Source organism: Mobula hypostoma, chromosome 10 (genome assembly GCF_963921235.1).
Source record: "Mobula hypostoma chromosome 10, sMobHyp1.1, whole genome shotgun sequence".
NCBI classification, from domain to species: Eukaryota; Metazoa; Chordata; class Chondrichthyes; order Myliobatiformes; family Myliobatidae; genus Mobula; species Mobula hypostoma.
This window is the reverse complement of record NC_086106.1, coordinates 134802384-134824866: the sequence shown is the minus strand read 5'-3', so window position 1 is coordinate 134824866 and position 22483 is coordinate 134802384. Positions and strand designations below refer to the sequence as shown.

Genomic DNA, 22483 nt, shown 5'->3' with positions numbered 1-22483 from the left:
CTCTCTCCCTCACTGATGTGCCGCAGTGTTTGAAGTCCAGATTCCAGGTCATCAACTTTGAGTCTGAGTTCCTTGAGCAGCCAACACCTGCTGCAGATATGGTCACCTCTGCTGCACTGCTCAGGTGTGTTTCTAGGGTACAGGGGCTAGCGACCCTTGTGCCTCTTATTTTTTTTGTGTTCTATCGCTGAACAGCAGTGAACCATCTGATTGGCCTATCAGAGTTCTCTTTGGGAACTAGTTGACTTGATCAGCATTTCTGATCTGGCTATTGGTCACGATTGCACTTAAAAAAAAACCACAATGGGGTCCACCAGCTCCCATATCATGCAGCTACAGCATGTCACCTGATCCTGCATCATCCCTACTTTACTTAATTAGCTGTAATTTAGTGACTTTTTATTCAATCCACTACAAAAGCCTTACCTGTTAATTACCTGTGCCTCTTGAGCCGAAGCCTCAAGTTCCCACTTGTACACTGGCCCACTCACACAATGGCCGCTCTGTTCTGACCCTGCTTTTCTTTTATTTGCTCCTGCCAATGAATCACGTATCGACTGGTCCACCACTAATGTGCCAAGAGCCGCAAAACCCTCCATTATAAACTCTTCTCCCTGACCTGTGTGAAGTGCTCTCTCTCTGGGTGAAAATAGGAATCTCTCTGCCTTCCCCAATCTCACAGGCAGTGCTCTTTGTGGGGGTGGTAGAATGTTTCCTCAACTCCTTTAATCCCATGATCTAAACTCAAATCAAAACAGATCCTGTTGTGTTAGGGGAGAGTTTCCCAGTAACCAATCTCCCAAAGCCTTTAATTTTGGCAAATCTGTCATTAGCATGGATGGATACCAAAGCTGGTGTGGATTTGGTGGACCAGTGTCATCAACATGGACGGGTGCCACAGTTGGTGTGGAGACAGTAGGTGAGTGGACCTGCTCCTGTACTGTGTGACCATAAGGACATATGTCCTCGTGCCCCTCCACTCCAAGAAGAAAGGCTGTTCCTTCAGTCTATTCACAGAAAAACAGCACAAATCGTTAGTTGATTGAAGGATACTGGAAACTGGTTAGAATCAAAATAAAGCACTTAATTTAAACCTGTAAAATTTATTTAAATGATTCACATTGCTATTTACATACAGTTGTGAAGAGGGCACTGAGCAAAAGCACAGCGCAGAGGGTAGTTCAGCGAGAGATTGTCATTTCCTTGTAAAGAGTTCAAGTTAATTATCTTACAAAAATACACAAAAAATTGACCTAAGGCACTGTTCTGGTCTGTGAACTGTCAGTGAGAGGTGATCGTGACTGCCGTAAGTACATGTTACAGACCAGAAGATTCTCATTTCTATAAACTGCACCAGCAAAAAAAACAGCTGAATAGCCAAGTGAGGGTATTCCTTTTGCAGTCGATATAGCTGAGAATATCAGTCACTGCAGCCTAAGGCTCCTTATCGGATTAAAAAAAAAACAACTGAGAACAGGAAAATATTGAATAAAGCTCATAGATGGAACAACTGCTGTGAAAAGATGCACCTTCCTATGGACGGCAGCAGCTAAATACGTTGGGAAGCTGAGGGTGAAAGCAGCCTAGGGTTTACAGCCACATCTATCAAAGGTGGATTGTGACCTGCTGGGCTGCAGTGAAGAGGCTCTTCAAAGATAACTGATCCTGACATGTTGCCTTAACGTTTCTTATTTATATCTCATTAATACAATATGATGCTTGGAAGAGAAATCTCAGAACAGAAAGACCATCAGGAAATAGTCTTCTGGCCAAATACTGTTTTGAATGTAAAACAAATTAATACTTAAGATGTATACAGAAATACTTAAATACATTATGCCAAATAAAACGTCTTACCTTAAAATAAGTGAAATATATGTAAATGCTAAGTTCCTAACAACAAATAAACAGAGTTTATAACAGAAGCTATTTCATTAACGTATGTTAGTGCAGGCTTATTAAAAATAGAATATTCTAGAAGGATGAAACTGAAAAAAGGAGCCAATTAAATAATCGGTTAATTCACAATTTCTATTTCAGTACAACATTAAACAGCGGAAATGTAATGACCTTCAACTAATACTTTCATATTACTGCGCTCCACCACTTCTCACAATATTCCTTCGAAACACGTCTCCCAACTCACTGTTACATTGTCCCACTCCCAATATAGCTCTCCCACAGCCGAATCTATTTAAACATCTCAGTGTGGGGAGTGAGTGTTATCTAGCTGCTACATCCTATCATAATTACCTACATTTCCAGTTGAATAATCACTGAGGTGAGACAAGCCATCACACTTTAACCATTAAAAGTTAAAATGCATCACAAGTCTGACTTTGCACATGAAACAGATTCACAACAGAACTGCAACACTTTTTCAGCCCCATCGCTTTATGTGAACCATAGCTGGTTCATTACTGTCACGTTATTATTAATAACTTTAATGAACAGAATTAACTGCTCACAGAACGATAAGCACTATTCACCCTGCAAAAACTCATTCCTGTGTGACGAGGGTGACAAACCAGAGCTAATCCAATATGAAAATCAAGGTAGATCCAAATAACTCGTTTGACAAGAGAGGGAGTTAGGAAAGGAATTTGACAGATTAACCCAAAAACAGGTTAGAAAAATCTACCAACAGAAGTCAAGGAGCAAGCTCCTGAAATATGGAACGGTGTAAACCAGCATTCACCGTGGTGATGGATTCATTAATTCTTCTGCGCACACTGAGAAGTCCTCTATAAGCAGCTTCATGTAACAAGGTGTTCAGCACTCGGTAAAATACTGAATGTGTAAGTGCAATTCCAATCAAGACGTTCAGAGTTCTGGGAAAACAGAACAAATTTCACATTACAAGACAGTCAGCGATACAGCACAGAAATACACTCTTCAGCCCAATGGGTCTATACTATTAACCACCAATTTACACCAATCCGACATTAATGGCAGATTTTAATCTTCCCTTGCCCCCACCAGCTCCCTGAACATTCTACCACTCACTCCTACACTAGGATCAAGTTACAAAGGTTAAATTAACCTACTAATACGTCTCTGCGATGTGGGAGGAAACCAGAGCACCCAGAGAAAGCCCACAGCCACAGGGAGAACATGCAAACTCTACACAGACTGTGTCAGAGGTCAGAAATGAACCTAGGTCACCAGGTGCTATGAGGCAGTCTCTCAGTTAGCTGCACCACTGCCTAAAATGTACACAGTGCATAGCACAGAGGCAGGCTATACAGCCATACAGTTTACAATGTGTTTCATGTGCTCTCAGACTGCAGTCACACTCATCTAAAGCATACACAGTACAATGCAGACGCTAGTTAAACAGTCATTCAGTTTACAGTGGGTTTTGTATGCCTCTCAGACTGTAGTCACACTAACTAACCTAAAATATATAGAGTACAACACACAGAGGTGGGCTATACAGCTGTTCAGTTTAAAACCACTTTTACACTGGAACATTGGGATCTCTCCTGTGGAAAGTATGACCTCTACAAAGAGAAGGGTAACGCCTGAACCTGAAGGGGCAGGTTTGGCAGAGTTGTTGTGGAGTTGGCAGGGTGATGGGAACTGGAGTGATAGTGCAGTTGGTATACAAGTCAATGCTGTGTGTAGTGAGACTGTGAGGATGGACAGTCAGGTGATAGGGCAAAATTGCAGTCAGTGGGATGACGTGAGATATAACATATGGGGGCAAAATAGAAAAGGGAGATGAATGCAGGACTGAGTGTTACACTGAAATGCTTGCAGTATACAAAATATGGAAGATGATCTTGTAACGCAGTTAAGAGATTGACAGGTAAAACGTTGTAGGCATCAGTGAGACATGGCTGAAAGAAGATCACAGTTGGGAGCTTAACATCCAAGGATATGCACAGGTAGGCAAAGGTGGTGGGTTGCCTCGGTTGGTAAAAAATGAAATCGAATCATGAGAAAGAAGTGGCATAAGACTGGAAGATGTTGAATCTTTCTGGGTAGAGTTAGGAAAATGCAGGAGTAAAAAGACACCGATGGGAGTTATATACAGGCTCCCGATCGGTAGCCAGGATGTGGGACATAAATTTCAGTGACAAATAGAAAAGGCATGTAATAAAGGCAAAATGAATGAGTCATTATGCAGGTAGATTGGGAAAATTAGATTGATGTTGGAATTTGTAGAATGTCTACAAAATGGCTTCTTAAAGCAGCTTGTGGTTGAGCCCCCTAGGGGAAAGGAAATTCTGGATTGGGTGTTGTGTAGTTAAGTAGATTTGATTAAGGAGCTTAAGATAAGACTATAAGACATAAGAACATAAGAAACATGAGCAGGAGTAGGCCATCTGGCCCATCAAGCCCTGTTCCGCCATTCAGTAAGATCATGGTTGATCTGGCCATGGACTCACCTCCACCTACCTGTCTTTCCCCCATAACCCTTAATTCCCCTACTGTCCAACCTTGTCTTAAATATATTTACTGAGGTAGCCTTCACTGCTTCGTTGGACAGAGAATTCCACAGATTCATCACTCTCTGGCAAAAGCAGTTCTTATAGCATTACCTTATAACGTTAACTCTCAGCTCCTAAATTCAATTCCACGATTAATGAAGGCCAACACACCGTATGCCTTCTTAACCACAGAGTCAACCTGCGCAACTGCTTTGAGCGTCCTATGGACTCGGACCCCAAGATCCAAATTTGGCATTCATTTCCAGAGTACAGAATACAAGAGCAGGGATGTGATGTTGAGGCTCTATAAGGCACTCGTGAGACTACACTTGGGGTATTGTGTGCAGTTGGGGCTGCTTATTTTAGAAAGGATATAATGACATTGGAGAGGTTCAAAGTGATTCACGAGAATGATTCTGGGAATAAAAGGGTTACTGTATGAGGAATGTCTGGCAGCTCTTGGGCTGTATTCCCTGGAGTTCAGGAGAATGAGAGGGGATTTCATAGAAACATTCCCAATGTTAAAAGGCCTGAACAGATTAGATATGGCAAAGTTATTTCCCATGGCAGGGGAATCCAGGACAAGAGGGCACGACTTCAGGATTCAAGGATGTCCATTTAGAACTGAGATGCGGAGAAATTACTTTAGTCAGAGGGTGGTAAATCTGTGGAATTTGTTGCCACGAACGGCTGTGGAGGCCAAGTCATTGGATGCATTTAAGGCAGAGATAGATAGGTTCTTGATTTTCCAGGGCATCAAAGGGTATGGGGAGAATGGGGATGACTGGAAGAATTGGATCAGCCCGTGATTCAATGGCGGAGCAGACTCGATGGGCTGAATGGCCGACTACTTCTCTTGTATCTTATGGTGTTTATCTTTACACTTTTCATTTTTACTTTATCCATACTTCTCCTAACTGTTAAACCCACCCCCCTACTCCTTAGATTAAAGCCCTATCCACAGCCCTCGTTATACGATTTGCCTAGATCCAGGTCCCATCACAATTCCGTTTGGTGCAGCTCCCTCCTTCCCCAATACTGGTGCCAATTTCCCATGACCAAACTCACTTCTCTTACACCGATCCTTGAGCCACACATTTAAACTCTCTAATCTTCTTGACCATATGTCAATTTGCATGTGGCTTAGATAGTAATCCAGAGATTACCACCTTTTCAGTTCAGCTGTTTAATTTAGTCCTAGCTGCTCATATTCCATCAGCAGAACCTCTTTTCTCATTCTACCTCTGTCATTGGTACCCACACGGACCATGACAACTGGATCTTTCCCCTCCCACTGCAAATTGCTCTGCAGGTCAGATAAGATGTCCTGAACCCGGGAACCAGCCAGGCAGCACAGCCTTCGGGACTCTCTAACCTCAGGACAGAGAACTGTCTATTCCCCCGACTATACTATCCCCAATTACCACTATATTTTTCTTCTCTCCCCCCCCCCCACCCTTTTGAATGGCTCCCTGAACTAAGGTGCTACAGTTAGGTTGCTCATCCTTCTTACAGCCCCCACTCCCATACACACAGGGAGCAAGAATCTCCCTGGTGTCAGGGTCTGCGATATCTTAGATCGAGTTTTTGGTATTCTCAGGAAGGAGGGTGAGCAGCCAGATGTCGTGGTCCATGTAGGGACCAGTGACGTGTATAGGAAGAAGGAGAAGGTCCTGCAAAGAGAGTTTAGGGAGTTAGGTGCAAAGTTGAAGGACAGGACCTCCAGGGTTGCAATCTCAGGATTGCTATCCGTGCCATGTGATAGTGAGGCTAGAGATAGGAAGATAATGCAGCTAAATATGTGGCTAAGGAGATGGTGCAAGAGGGAGGGGGAGAGGGAGGGAGGGGAGAGAGAGGGAGGGGAGAGAGAGGGAGGAGGAGAGAGAGGGAGGGGAGAGAGAGGGAGGGGAGGGGGGAGTAGAGGGGGAGGAGAGAGGGGAGGAGAGAGGGGAGGGAGAGGGGAACAGGGAGTGAGGGAAAGGAGGGGATAGGAGAGAGAGAGGGTGGAGAAGGGGGAGGGGGAGAGAGGGAGAGAGAGGGGAGGGGGAGAGAGGTAGGGAGAGTGAGGGGGATGAGGGAGAGGGTAGATGAGGGTGGATTTTGGAGGGTGAGGGGGAGGGAAGAGGGAGAGGAAGTGTTTGGGGTAGGGGAGGAATGAGAAGAAATTGTTGGCACTTCAGTTCAAAATCTTGCATGAAGTTTTTTATTTACTTTAAAAGATTTTATTTTCCACATTTGTTAATGTAATGAAAAGTTTCAAGGTTGGTCTTTCCTTCTTGTCTTTTTACAGGGCCAACTAAGATATATTGGCTACTTTAAGCCCATTGAAAAGGACACCAGGAACATCACCAACAACCAAAACCAGCAACCAGAATTTCATCATTTTCCTCTCTGAAATTCAAGCAACCAGCTGGAACAAAAGCTGTGATTTTCTTGCCATTCTTAATAAGTTGCATTTGAACCATAAGACATAGGAGCAGAATTAGGCCATTTGGCCCATCGCGTCTGCTCCACCATTCAATCATGGCTGATCCTTTTTTCCCTCATCAGTAACACTCCCCAGCCTTCTTCCTGTAAACTTTGATGTCGTGGCCCATCAAGAACCTATCAATCTCCGCCTTAAATACACCCAACAACCTGAAAATCCAAATATACAACATCCACTACATCCCCTTTATCTATCCTACATTTAATCTCCTCAAAGAATTCCAACAGGTTTGTCAGGTAAGATTTTCCCTCAAGAAAACCATGCTGATTTTGTCCTACCGTCCTGTGTTACAAATACTCTATAACCTTAATCTTAACAATTGACTCCAACATATTCCCAACCACTGAGGTCAGACTGACTGATCTATAATTTCCTTTCTGCTGCCTCCTCTTTTCTTGAAGAGTGGAATGATATTTGCAATTTTCAACACCAACATTTTCCAGGGCTGCAGTATCTCTTTGGCAGGGCATGTACCTCCAAAGGGGTAGGCCTTTAAGATTGTGCACAAATGGGCTTTCTTGCATTGATTGTCATGCCAATTCTGATCACAATGAAGGTACAGACATACTGGCACTTAACTATGCTGCAGGCTCCGCCGCTCAGCGTTTCAACTTGAAATGTCAACAATTCCTCGCCCTTACCCTTCACAGATGCTGCTTGACTCACTGAAATGCTTCAACAGATTGCTTGTTTTCTAGACTTCAGCATCTGCTGTGTCTTTGTGTTTTAATGCAGGAAACTTAATGGACACTTCTACAGTGATCAATTGCTTAAAAAACAAATTCAAACTTCTGATCTGCAGTGATACAATTGGAGTGAATGTTCTTTGAATTATTAGCTGAGCAACAATGCACTACATTATTCCAGTGTTCCTATCAGCCTGTACCCAAGTGGAGTGATGGGACTTGGCTCTATCCCATTACCTCATAGACCATTAGGAAGTGTTGAAGCAGACAGTACCTGCTGCTCCCTCGATGGGTTTGGCCAGAGACGTCACTCCTCCATTCTCTTCACATCCAATCTCCGGAATGCTTTGGTTACAAACCTGGGCGTCGCAGGCAGCCATGGTTAACTTGCTTGTCTTTGAACAAACACCAAGCTCGATAAACTCATCAATGATCCATGAGCTGGACTTTCCATTCTGATGTACAACACTTCCATCTACTTCACTGACATTTATAAGTTCTGATATAACACAGTTGTCCTTTGGTACAGTGCTTAATTAAGAAAATAAAAAGCATATTAGTGAGAGAACCCAAAAATATGAACAAAATCTTTTGATTCATATTACTCAATAACACACAATTCTGGCTCTATTCTCACCTATTTTTAGTTACTATTTGGATTTACCAGGTCAGCCTCCTGTTAAATGGACAGTTCTAACAGAAAGTCACTGACATTGACACTCACTGGGTTTCTCACACAATCGATGTTGAGGCTGCCAGTGTTTCCTGAATTATTTCAGATCTGCACATCCATACTCACGAAAATGTGGTGAGTTCTATCTCCTTGCACGAGTATTTTTCTTAAAAACAGTAGCCAGTGCACAGGCAAGGGAAGTGTCCACGGCATTGGCAACAAGGAAAGGCAGGCACGAATACCACCAAACGTGGTGAATCCTTTCTCTTTGCATGGGGGCTTTTCTTATTTTTTAAACCATAAAAGAGAGGATCTAACGGCCATCTTTGGAGTGGGGGGCTAGAGTCAGGGTAAGAACTTAAAGGCTTTGACTCAAGAGACTTTGATGAGGAGCGGCTGAGGCCAGAGAAACAGGTAAGAAGGGTAGGTTTTTCCTTTCGTTGTTGCTGATTTGGTCTTGGTTGATCATTGTACAGTGCAGGCAGGATGGCAGATACGGCAGTGGAATGCACCTCCTGTAGGATGTGGCAATTCCTGGAACCTGATGGTCTCTCTGATGACTACACCTGCAGGAAGTGCAACCAACTCCAGCTCTTAAAAGACTGCATTAAGGAACTGGAGCTGGATGAACTAAGGATCATCCGGGAGGCAGAGCAATTGATAGATACACAAGACTTTTGAGCAGGTGGTTACACCCAGATGCAGAATTCAGGGAGTAAATGGGTGAACACTGAAAGAGGTAAAGGGAGAAAGAAATCAGTGCAGAGTCCCCTGGTGGCTGTTCCCAACAGTAACAACTATAACCCTTTGGATACTGACGACAAGGATGACCTATTTGGGCAAGGCAGCAGGAGCCAGACCAATAGCACTGGGGTCGGCTCTGAGCCTCAGAAGGGTAGGGTGAAGTCAGGCGGAGCAAGTCACAGGGGACTCAATAGTTAGGGGATTCTGCGGCAACAAAAGAGATGCCAGAATATTCTTCAGAGGGAGAGTGAGCAGCCAAAGGTCATGGTGTATGCAAAAGTTTGGGCACCCCGGTCAAAATTTCTGTTACTGTGAATAGCTAAGCGAGTAAAAGATGAACTGATTTCCAAAAGGCATAAAGTTAAAGATGGCACATTTCTTTAATATTTCAAGCAAGAAAACTTTTTTATTTCCATCTTTTACAGTTTCAAAATAACAAAAAAGGAAAAGGGCCCGAAGCAAAAGTTTGGGCACCCTGCATGGTCAGTACTTAGTAACACCCCCTTTGGCAAGTATCACAGCTTGTAAATGTTTTTTGTAGCCAGCTAAGAGTCTATTAATTCTTGTTTGGGGGATTTTCACCCATTCTTCCTTGCAAAAGGCTTCTAGTTCTGTGAGATTCTTGGACCGTCTTGCACGGACTGCTCTTTTGAGGTCTATCCACAGATTCTCGATAATGTATAGGTCAGGGGACTGTGAGGGCCATGGCAAAATCTTCAGCTTGTGCCTCCTGAGGTAGTCCATTGTGGATTTTGAGGTGTGTTTAGGATCATTATCCTGTTGTAGAAGCCATCCTCGTTTCATCTTCAGCTTTTTTACAGACGGTGTGATGTTTGTTTCCAGAATTTGCTGGTACTTGATTGAATTCATTCTTCCCTCTACCAGTGAAATGTATCCCTGTACCACTGGCTGCAACACAAGCCCAAAGCATGATCGATCCACCTCCATACTTAACAGTTGGAGAGGTGTTCTTTTCATGAAATTCTGCATTCTTTTTACTCCAAACATACATTTGCTCATGCGGCCAAAAAGTTCTATTCAAAAGGTTCCAAGAACATCTAAACGTGCCTGATGCATTTTGGAAACAAGTCCTATGGACTGATGAAATTAAAATAGAACTTTTTGGCTGCAATGAGCAAAGGTATGTTTGAAGGAAAAAGGGTGCAGAATTTCATGAAAAGAATCCCTCTCCAACTGGTAAGCACAGAGGAGGATCGACCATGCTTTGGGCTTGTGTTGCAGCCAGTGGCACGGGGAACATTCACTGGTAGAGGGAAGAATGAATTCAATTAAATACCAGCAAATAAATTCTGGAAGCAAACATCATACCGTCTGTAAAAAAGCTGAAGATGAAACGAGGATGGCTTCTACAACAGGATAATGAACCTAAACACACCTCAAAATCCACAATGGACTACCTCAAGAGGCACAAGCTGAAGGTTTTGCCATGGCCCTCACAGTCTCCTGACCTGAACATCATCAAGAATCTGTGGATAGACCTCAAAAGAGCAGTGCATGCAAGATGGCCCAAGAATCTCACAGAACTAGAAACCTTTTGTAAGGAAGAATGGGCAGAAATCCCCCAAACAAGAATTGACAGACTCTTAGCTGACTACAAAAAGCGTTTACAAGCTGTGATACTTGCCAAAGGGGGTGTTACTAAGTACTGCCATGCAGTGTGCCCAAACTTTTGCTTCGGGCCCTTTTCCTTTTTTGTTATTTTGAAACCGTAAAAGATGGAAATAAAAGTTTTCTTGCTTAAAATATTACAGAAATGTGTCATCTTTAACTCTATGCCTTTTGGAAATTAGTTCATCTTTTACTCGCTTAACTATTTACAGTAACAGAAATTTTGACCGGGGTGCCCAAACTTTTGCATGCCACTGCATCGGTACCAATGACATAGGCAGGAGAGGGGTAGAGGTCCTGCACAATAAGTTTAGGGAGTTAGGAATGAAGCTGAAGAGCAGGGCCTCCAAGGTGGTAATCTTTGGATTACTCCCTGTGCAATGAGCTAGGGAAGGTCAGAACAGGAAAACAGCGCAGACGAATGAGTGGCTGAGGAGATGGTGCAGGGGGTAGGGTTTCATTGGAACCTTTTCTGCAGAAGGAGTGACCTGTACAACTGGGATGGGTTGCACCTGAACTGGAGGGGAACCAATATTCTGGAATGGAGGTTTGGTAATGCTATTGGGGAGGGTTTAAAATAGATTTGCAGGGGGGTGGGACCGAAGTGAAGAAGCAGAGGATGGGGCGGTTGGTGTACAAGTAGAGACAGTTTGTAGGGAGTTTATGAGGAAGATGATAGAGCAAAGATACAGTCAGCCAGATGGTTTGAGATGTGTCTATATTAATGCAAGGAGTATCGCAAGTAAGACAAGTGAACTTAGAGCATGGACCAATACGTGGAACTATGATGTTGTGGCCATTACAGAGACGTGGATGTCTCAGGGGCAAGAATAGCTGCTGAATGTGCCAGGCTTTAGACCTCTCAAAAAGGACAGGCAAAAGAGGTGGGGGAGTGTCTCTGCTAATCAAGGATAGTATCATGGCTGCAGAAAAGGAGGAAGTCATAGAGGAATTGTCTAAAGAGTCATTGTGGGTGGAAGTCAAAAACAGGAAGGGGGCAATCACTCTACTGGGTGTTTTTTATAGACCCTCCAATAGTAAAAGAGACATAGAACATAGAATAGTGCAGCACAGTACAGGCCCTTTGGCCCACAATGTTGTGCCGACCCTCAAACCCTGCCTCCCATATAAGCCCCCACCTTAAATTCCTCCATATACCTGTCTACTAGTCTCTTAAACTTCACTAGTGTATCCGCCTCCACCACTGACTCAGGCAGTGCATTCCACACACCAACCACTCTCTGAGTAAAAAACCTTCCTCTAATATCCCCCTTGAACTTCCCACCCCTTACCTTAAAGCCATGTCCTCTTGTATTGAGCAGTGGTGCCCTGGGGAAGAGGCGCTGGCTATCCACTCTATCTATTCCTCTTATGATCTTGAACACCTCTCTCATGTCTCCTCTCATCCTCCTTCTCTCCAAAGAGTAAAGCCCTAGCTCCCTTAATCTCTGATCATAATCCATACTCTCTAAACCAGGTAGCATCCTGGTAAATCTCCTCTGTATCCTTTCCAATGCTTCCACATCTTTCCTATAGTGAAGCAACCAGAACTGGACACAGTACTCCAAGTGTGGCCTAACCAGAGTTTTATAGAGCTGCATCATTACATTGCGGCTCGTAAACTCTATCTCTCGACTTATGAAAGCCAACACCCCATAAGCTTTCTTAACTACACTATCCACATGTGAGGCAACTTTCAGGGATCTGTGGACATGTACCCCCAGATCCCTCTGCTCCTCCACACTACCAAGTATCCTGCCATTTACTTTGTACTCTGCCTTGGAGTTTGTCCTTCCAAAGTGTACCACCTCACACTTCTCTGGGTTGAACTCCATCTGCCACTTCTCAGCCCACTTCTGCATCCTATCAATGTCTCTCTGCAATCTTTGACAATTCTCTACACTATCTACAACACCACCAAACTTTGTGTCATCTGCAAACTTGCCAACCCACCCTTCTACCCCCACATCCAGGTGGTTAATAAACGTGGAGGAGATTGAGGAGCAGATGGGGAGACTGATTCTAGACTGGTGCAATAATAATAGGCTTGTTCTGATGGGTGATTTTAACTTTCCTAATATTCATTGGCATCTTCTTAGAGCAAGGGGTTTAGATGGGGTGGAGTTTGTTAGGTGTGTTTGCGAAGGCTTCCTGACACAATATGTAGATAAGCCAACATGAGAAGAGGCTGTGTTTGATCTGGTATTGGGAAATGAACCTGGTCAGGTGTCCGATCTCTTGGTGAGAGCGCATTTTGGAGGCAGTGATCACAATTCCATCTTCTCTACCATGGCACTGGAGAGGGATAGGAGCAAACAATTTGGGAAAACATTTAATTGGGGGTTGGGGGAAATATGATGCTATTAGGCAGGGACTTGGGAACATAAATTAGGATCAGATGTTCTCAGGGAAATGCATAGCAGAAATGTGGCAAATGGTCAGGGAACATTTACATGGTGCTCTGCATAGATATGCTCCATTGAGGCACGGGAAGGACGGTAAGGTAAAAGAACCGTGGTGTAAAAAGGATGTAGAAAATCTAGTTAGGAAGGAAAGAAAAGCTTACAAAATGTTGAAGAAATGAGATACTGTTAGAACTCTGGAAAATTACAAGGTTGCCAGGAAGGAGCTCAAGAATGAAATTACGAGAGCTAGCAGTGGCCATGAGAAGGCTTTGGCGAGCAGGATTAAGGAAAACCCCAAGGCATTCTACAAGTATGTGAAGAGCAAGAGGATGAGCCGTGTGAGAACAGGCCAATCAGGAACAAGAGTGGAAATGTGGGCATGGAGCTGGAAGAGGTAGCAGAGGTACTTAATGAATACTTTGCTTCAGTATTCACCATTGAAAAGGACCTTGGCAATTGTGGGGATGACTTACAGTGGACTGAAACGCTTGAGTGTACAGACATTATGAAAGAGGATGTGTTGGAGCTTTTGTAAGGTATTAAGTTAGATAAGTCGCTGGGACCGGATAAGATATAGAAACATAGAAAACCTACAGCACAATACAGGCCCTTCTGCCCACAAAGCTGTGCCGAACATGACCTTACCTTAGAATTACCTAGGCTTACCCATAGCCCTCTATTTTTCTAAGCTCTATGTCTCCATCCAGGAGTCTCTTAAAAGACCCTATCGTTTCCACCACCGTCGCCAGCAGCCCATTCCACACACTCACCACTCTCTGCGTAAAAAACTTACCCCGACATCTCCTCTGTACTTACTTCCAAGCACCTTAAAACTATGCCCTCTCATGCTAACCATTTCAGCCCTGGGAAAAAGCCTCTGACTATCTACACAATCAATGCCTCTCATTATCTTATACACCTCTATCAGGTCTCCTCTCATCCTCCGTCGCTCCAAGGAGAAAGGCCAAGTTCACTCAACCTATTCTCATAAGGCATGCTCCCCAATCCAGGCAACATCCTTGTAAATCTCCTCTGCACCCTTTCTATGGTTTCCATGCCCTTCCTGTAATGGAACCAGGCTACTGTGGGAAGCGAGGGAGGAGATTGCTGAGTCTCTGGCAATGATTTTTGCGTCATCAACAGGGATGGGAGAGGTTCCGGAGGATTGGAGGGTTGCAAACATTTTTCCCTTTTTCAAGAAAGGGAGTAGAGATAACCCAGGAAATTATAGACTAGTGAATCTGACTTCACTGGTGGGCAAGTCGTTGGAGAAGATCTTGAGAGACAGGATTTATGGGCATTTGGATAAATATAATCTGATTAGGGATAGCCAGCATGTCTTTGTCAAGGACAGGTCATGCCTTACGAATCTGATTGAATACTTTTGAGGATGCAACAAAACACATAGATGAAGGTAGAGCAGTGGATGCAGTGTATATGGAGTTCAGTAAGGCATTTGATTAGGTTCCCCATGCGAGGCTCATTCAGAATGTCATGAGGCATGGGATCCAATGAATCCAGAATTGGCTTGTCCACAGAAGGCAAAGTGTGGTTGTAGATGGTTCGTGTTCTACATGGAGGATGGTGACCAGTGGTGTTCCGCAGGGATCTGTTTTGGAACCACTCCCTCTTTGTGATTTTTATAATTCACACGGATAAAGAAGTAGTGGGTGGATTAGTAAGTTTGCTGATGATACAACAGTTGGGTTTCTTGTGGATAAGACCATAAGACCATAAGACAAAGGAGCAGAAGTAGGCCATTCGGCCCATCGAGTCTGCTCCGCCATTTTATCATGAGCTGATCCATTTTCTCCTATTTAGTCCCACTGCCCCGCCTTCTCACCATAACCTTTGATGCCCTGGCTACTCAGATACCGATCAATCTCTGCCTTAAATACACCCAATGACTTGGCCTCCACTGCTGCCTGTGGCAACAAATTCCATAGATTCACCACCCTCTGACTAAAAAAATGTCTTCGCATTTCTGTTCTGAAAGGGCGCCCTTCAATCCTGAAGTCATGCCCTCTCGTACTAGACTCCCCCATCATGGGAAACAACTTTGCCACATCCACTCTGTCCATGCCTTTTAACCTTCGAAATGTTTCTATGAGGTCTCCCCTCATTCTTCTAAACTCCAAGGAATACAGTCCAAGAGCGGACAAACGTTCCTCATATGTTAACCCTCTCACTCCCGGAATCATTCTAGTGAATCTTCTCTGTACCGTCTCCAACGTCAGCACATCCTTTCTTAAATAAGGAGACCAAAACTGCCCACAGTACTCCAAGTGAGGTCTCACCAGTGCCTTATAGAGCCTCAACATCACATCCCTGCTCCTATACTCTATTCCTCTAGAAATGAATGCCAACATTGTATTCGCCTTCTTCACTACTGACTCAACCTGGAGGTTAACTTTAAGGGAATCCTGTACGAGGACTCCCAAGTCTGGATAGTCTGGAGGGTTATCAGAGGTTACAGCGCGACATCGATAGGACAAAGAACTGGGCTGAGAAGCGCAGATGGAGTTCAACCCAGACAAGTGTGAAGTGGTTCATTTCGGTAGAAGACAGAATATAATGTTAATGGTGAGGCTCTTGGTAGTGTGGAGGTTTAGCGAGATCTTGGGTTCACTGAACATAGGATACTCAAAGCTCCTGTGCAGGTTGACAGTGTTGTTAAGAAGGTGTATGGTGTAATGGACTTCATCAACCGTGGGATTGAGTTCAAGAGTTGTAAGGTAATGTTACAGCTATACTTAGTTAGACCCCATCTGGAGTACTGTGTTCAGTTCTGGTCACCTCACTTCAGGAAGGATGTGGATACTATAGAGAGAACGCAGAGGAAATTTACAAGGATGTTGCCTGGATTGAAGAACATGCTTTATGAAAATAGTTTGAGGGAACTTGGCCTTTTCTCCTTGGAGGATGAGAGGTGGCCTGATAGAGGTGTATAAGATGATGAGAGGCATTAATCGTGTGGATAGCCAGAGGCTTTTTCCCAGGGCTCAAATGACTAACACGAGAGGGCACTGTTTCAAGGTGCTTGGAAGCAGGTACAGAGGAGATGTCAGGGGTAAGTTTTTCACATAGAGAGTGGTAGGTGTGTGGAATGCACTGCCGGCGATGGTGGTGGAGGCGGATACAATAGGACCTTTTAAGAGCCTCTTAGATAGGTACATGAAGCTTAGAAAAATAGAGGGCTATGCAGCAGGCAAATTCTAGGCAGTCTCTAGAGTAGGTTACATACATCGAAGTTGCTGGTGAACGCAGCAGGCCAAGCAGCATCTATAGGAAGAGGCGCAGTCGACGTTTCAGGCCGAGACCCTTCGTCAGGACTGTAGTTACATGGTCGGCACAACATTGTATGCCGAAGGGCCTGTAATGTGCTGTAGATTTCTATGTTTTACCTACCTTACACCCATCGCTGACTAACAAATACAGATACCTAACTTAGCATAAGACCACAAGACATCGGAACAGAATTAGGCCATTTGGCACACCGAGTCTGCTCTGCCATTCACCCATGGCTGATCTTTTTTCCCTCTCCTTAGCTACACTCCCCAGCCTTCTCCCTGTGACCTTTGATGCCATGTCCTATCAAGAACCTAACAATCTAGGCCTTAAATACAACCAATGACGTGGCCTCCTCGGCTGCCTGTAGTAACAAATTCACCACCCTCTCACTAAAGAAATTTCTCGCTTCTCTGTTTTGAATGGACGCCCCTCTATCCTTGTGCCCTATTATCCTAGACTCCCCCACCAAGGGATACATCCTTTCCACATCTACTCTGTCTAGGCATTTCAGCATTTGAAAGGTTTCAATGAGATCCTCCCTCATCCTTCTAAATTCCAGCAAAAGCAGACCCAGAGCTACCAAACATATGATAACCCTTCCAGTCCCGCAATCAGCCTTGTGAACCGCCTCTGAGCCCTCTCCAATGCCAGCACATCGTCTCTCAGATGAGGAGACCAATACTCCAGATGATGCCTCATCAGTGCCTTATAAAGCATCACGTCCCTGCTCTTTTTTTCAAGACCTCTTGAAATGAATGCTAACTTTGCATTGCCTTCCTCATCACCAACTCTACCTGCAAGTTAACCTTTAGAGTGTTTTTGCACAAGGACTCCCAAGTCCCTTTGCATCTTAGATTGTCAGATTTTCTCCCCATTTAGAAAATAGTCCGCACATTTACTTCTACTACCGAAGTGCATGACCATGCATTTTCCAACACTGTATTTTATTTGCTACTCTCTTGCCCATAATCCTAATCTGTCTAAGTCCTTCTGCAGCCTACCTGTTTCTTCAACACTACCTGCCCCTCCACCAATCTTCGTATCATCTGCAAACATGGCAACAAAGTCACCTATTCCATCATCTAAATCACTGATGAACAGCATAAAAAAAGCGTTCCTAACACCGACCACTGTGGAACACCACTAGTCACTGGCAGCCAACCAGAAAAGGATCCTTTTATTCCTGCTCGCTGCCTCCTACCAATCAGCCAATACTCTAACCATGCTAGTAACTTTCCTGTAATGCCATGGTAAACAGCCTCATATGTGGTACCTTGTGAAAGGCCTTCTGAAAGTCCAAATATACAACATCCACTGCATCTCCTTTATCCCTCCAAGACGTAATCTCCCCAAAGAATTCCAACAGGTTCGTCAGGCAAGATTTTCCCTCAAGGAAACCATGCTGACTTTGTCTTATCTTGACCTGTTTCACCAAGTACACGATAACCTCATCCTTGAGAATTCACTCCAACATCTTCCCAACCACTGATGTCAGGCTGCCAGTCTATAATTTCCTTTCTGCTGCTTCCTCCTTATACCCATCACTGACTCTATGACAAATACAGACACCAGCCTCCTTACACTCAGCACTACTCACAAATACAGACGTCTACTTTACACCCATCACTGACTCAGAGTCAATGATGGGTGTAAGGTTAGGTGTCTTTAAATAGTGATGGATGTAAAGCAGGTGTCTATATTTGCCATAGGGTCAAATACAGACACCTACCTTACACCCATCATTGACTCTATGACTGAAATACAGACACCTACCCTACAGTCATCACTTCTTTTTAAATCATGTCGCACCAGACATTCAGCCATTCTTGTCTGGCGCGTGGTGTCAGGATTGGTCTCCTTTCGGATTAACCGGGTCACGATATGAACGTTCCTGACTTGACCCTTTTTTTTTCACGAGGCCGAGTGGCTAGCTCGACGCTCAACCACTGACTGACAAATATAGGCACCTACCTTACACCCATCACTGACTGTTCATTCAGATGCACTGCAATATTATCGATTATGCTGACACCGTTTAATCCTATTGGTTCCTCTCCTACAGCTTCAGTCAACTCCACACAATCATGAGATGGGTCTTGAAGTTCATCCATTCCATTGGTGCTATCTGAGAAATGCAAAGACAGAGAGGCGGGGATGGAGAGGAGCGGGGGGGGGAGAGAGGGAGGGGGGTGGGAGAGAGCGGGGTGGAAGGGGAGACAGAGGGGAGAGAGAGGGAAGGGTAGAGGGGGATGGGGAGGGGAGAGATTGAGGAGAATGGGTGAGTGGAGAGTGGGAGGAACAAGGAGGAGGGGGAGGGCAGAGGGAGAGATGGAGAGAGAGAGGTTGAGAGGTTGGGAGAGGGATGGGGGGGAGAGAGGACAGAGTGGAGTGGGGGACGGTGAGGGTGAAGGATGGCAGGGGAGTTGTGGCAGGGGAATGGGGAGGGAGAAAGAGGGATGGTGAGGGTGGGGGAGAGGAGGTGAGCGGTGGGGGATGATAGGGTGAGGTGATGAGGATCAGAGGGAATGAGAGGGTGGGGGTGAGCGGGAGGAGAAGAGGGTGGGGGGGGTGGGTGGAGGGGTGGCAGGGGTCGTGGGGTGTGGGGGAAAGGGGAGGGGAGAGGGGCGAGGGGGTTGGGGAGAGGGATGAGAGGGAATGAGGGATGGGGAGAGGGATGAGAGGGAATGAGGGATGGGGAGAGGGAGATGGGGTGAGGGGGAGAGGGGGGAGAGAGGGGTGAGGGGATGAGGGGGTTGGGGGAGAGGGGGTTGGGGAGTGGGGGTTGGGAGTGGGGGAGGGGGAGGGAGAAGCTTTAACATCTGCAGTGACACATTGGATCTGTTTTAAACAAACGAACAGCAACTTTGATGTGTGTTGCTTGAATTTCCAGCATCTGCAGAATTCCTCTTATGAACAGCAAGATTGCATGGCTCTGGCTGGTGGGGACGGTTAGGTGTGTGCTGGGGAACCTACAGTGAGTGGGACCAGTCAGTCCAAAGTGGGGGGGAGGGGCGGTAGGTGTCCCAGAGTGGGGACGGTCATGCTGGTAGAGAGGTCTCCCTGAATTACAGTGGATTTGAGTGTTGGCAGAGCTGCTGAATGTCTGGCTGTCCCTTTGGGCTTGTTGAGTAGCCAGTGCAGCACAAGGGGCTGTTGATGTTAGAGCCGGGGAACTATGTATCACTGAGTCAGGTCTGCATCAGTTCTGGTACTGGACCTCGCAGGCTCCTAGGTAAGAGCAGCGTGAAGATCTGCACCATACTTTCACCCAAATCACATGTAACCCAGTGACAGCTGGTCAGAAGCCCATCTTTGTCTGGGTGGTTGGGATAGAGGGCTGCTCAGGCCTGTTATGATTTTAGAGGCCTCAATAGGCATCCGTTAGTCTCATGAGATCATGGATTTGCACCTTGGAAAGTTTCCACGGCACAGCCTTGGGCAAGGTTGTATGGAAGACCAGCAGTTGCCCATGCTGCAAGTCTCCCCTCTCCACGCCACCGATGTTGTCCAAGGGAAGGGCATTAGGACCCATACAGCTTGGCACCGGTGTTGTCGCAGAGCAATGTATGGTTAAGTGCCTTGCTCAAGGACACAACACGCTGCCTCGGCCAATGCTCGAACTAGACAAACAGCTTAACCACTTGGCCACGTGCCAACACAAGAGGCCTCAAGCAGAAATTTAAAACCTATATCCACTCACTCACCTACTTCATCTGTATCCCCATTTCTTGGCTCATCCTCACCGCTCTCTTCAGCTGCCTCATCATGCAATCTTTCAGTCTGTTGTGCAAAAAAAGTGGAGACACTCACTGTTGGACACTTATATGCTATGCAGGCGGCCAGCCAGCCCATCATGGCCAATACTCAAGTTTTACCCAGCAAGAATCGATTGATTACACGTGAAATTTTGAGCTACAGTACACCACAACCTCAGCGAGATTTTGGAGGGGAACAGAATCTGCGAACCCCAACATTTCAGGCTGCATGTACAGGGGTTTCTGCAAAGCACATCCTCCATAGGTAGAATTCAAGCTCTATTCTGCAGCACAGAAACCACAGTCAAATTAACCCTCTCATCACTCCTGCACACACGACTTCTGAATTCACAATTATATTCCAAAACCTTCAGAACCCAAATCAAGGTGAAATTCCTTATGGACAGCACAGTGACACAACTAGTTGAGGTGCTGTAATCTTACAGCTCTTGCCAGCAGCTACTACCTGCGCGGGCAATGCAGTGACACAGCTGACTGAGGTGCAGTCAGAGGGCAAGTCAAAGGCAACAGGATCTCAATCCCCTGACCTGCTTCTGTAGCAAGTATTTATGGCTCAGTCAGTGAGCTCCTCGATCAATAGAAACATAGAAAATAGGTGCAGAGTAGGCCATTCGGCCCTTCGAGCCTGCACCGCCATTCAGTATGATCACGGCTGATTATCCAATTCAGAACTCTGTAGCTGCCTTCCCTCCGTACCCCCTGATCTCTTTAGCCACAAGGGCCATATCTAACTCCCTCTTAGATATAGCCAATGAACTGGCCTCAACTGTTTCCTGTGGCAGAGAATTCCACAGATTCACCACTCTCTGTGTGAAGAAGTTTTTCCTCATCTCGGTCCTAAAAGGCTTCCCCTTTATCCTCAAACTGTGACCCCTCGTTCTGGACTTCCCCAATATCGGGAACAATCTTCCTGCATCTAGCCTGTCCAATCCCTTTAGAATTTTATGTTTCAATAAGATCCCCCCTCAATCTTCTAAATTCCAGAGAGTATAAGCCTAGCCGATTCAGTCTTTCATCATATGAAAGTCCTGCCATCTGGTGAACCTTCTTTGTACTCCCTCTATGGCAAGAATGTCTTTCGTCAGATTAGGGGACCAAAACTGCACACAATACTCCAGGTGTGGTCTCACCAAGGCCTTGTACAACTGCAGTAGTACCTCCCTGCTCCTGTACTCGAATCCTCTTGCTATGAATGCCAGCATACCATTCGCCTTTTTCACCGCCTGCTGTACCTGTCAATGACTGGTGTACAATGACACCCAGGTCTCGTTGCACCTCCCCTTTTCCTAATTGGCCACCGTTCAGATAATAATCTGTTTTCCTGTTCTTGCCACCAAAGTGGATAACCTCACATTTATCCACATTAAATTGCATCTGCCATGAATTTGCCCACTCACCTAACCTATCCAAATCACCCTGCATCCTCTTAGCATCCTCCTCACAGCTAACACTGCCGCCCAGCTTCGTGTCATCGGCAAACTTGGAGATGCTGCATTTAATTCCCTCATCTAAGTCATTAATATATATTGTAAACAACTGGGGTCCCAGCACTGAGCCTTGCGGTACCCCAATAGTCTCCCTGAGGCTGTTGGTGTGGAAACACCTTCTTCCTTGGCTTTGGTGTTTGTCTTTATCCTGGAATTAGCGAGGGTGTAGATTTAGCACGGAATTGCCAGGTGTGAAGTACGGGGGCTGGGCAGGAAAAATAAAACTTGCAGGAATTAAATCTGGAAACATAACCGATTGCAATGAATTCACCTTTGATTGTTCCTGATCATCCTTCCTGGTTCTCCTCATGATCTCTTTAATTCTCTGTAAATTACAGGAAACATTAACTTGTGCAGGACATTAGGAACTAAATAAAATATTCAAACCTTACACGCAGAAGATATACACTTTACACATGAAATAATGTGAAAGCCTGCAGCCAGAATCGAAGCTGCTCTGATTCCAGGTTTGAGTCTGGAATTAAGAATCAGAATCAGGTTTATTATCACTGACATGTGTTGTGAAATCTGTTAACTTTGCAGCAGCAGTTCAATGCAATACATAATATAGAAGAGGGGAAAATATTAATAATATGTAAATCAATTACAGTATACATATATTAAATTGATTAAAAATCATGTAAAAAAACAAATAATATGTATTTAAAAAAATGAGATAGTGTTCATGGGCTCAATGTCCATTTAGGAATCGGATGGCAGAGGGGAAGAAGCTGTTCCTGAATCGCTGAGTGTGTGCCTTCAGGTTTCTGTATCTCCTACCTGATGGTTACAGTGAGAAAAGGGCATGCCCTGGGTGCTGGAGGTCCTTAATAATGGACGCTGCCTTTCTGAGACACCGCTCCTTGAA

The 22483-nt window shown here is 45.1% G+C and overlaps 1 protein-coding gene across 7 annotated transcripts in view; it reads right to left on the bottom strand.

The window, feature by feature from the left end:
- Nucleotides 1-1064: 1064 nt before the first annotated feature.
- Nucleotides 1065-22483, bottom strand: part of map7d3 (MAP7 domain containing 3) — a 168576-nt gene continuing 147157 nt past the window's right edge. For all 7 annotated transcript variants that reach the window (XM_063061181.1, XM_063061182.1, XM_063061186.1 and 4 more), the window contains 5 exons: nt 21887-21940; nt 20057-20132; nt 18324-18477; nt 7885-8141; nt 1065-2831 (listed from right to left, as the gene is read on the bottom strand). In XM_063061181.1, coding sequence (XP_062917251.1) covers nt 2824-2831; nt 7885-8141; nt 18324-18477; nt 20057-20132; nt 21887-21940 — 549 coding nt within the window. In that variant the 3' untranslated portion in view covers nt 1065-2823. The remainder of the gene's footprint in view (nt 2832-7884; nt 8142-18323; nt 18478-20056; nt 20133-21886; nt 21941-22483) is intronic.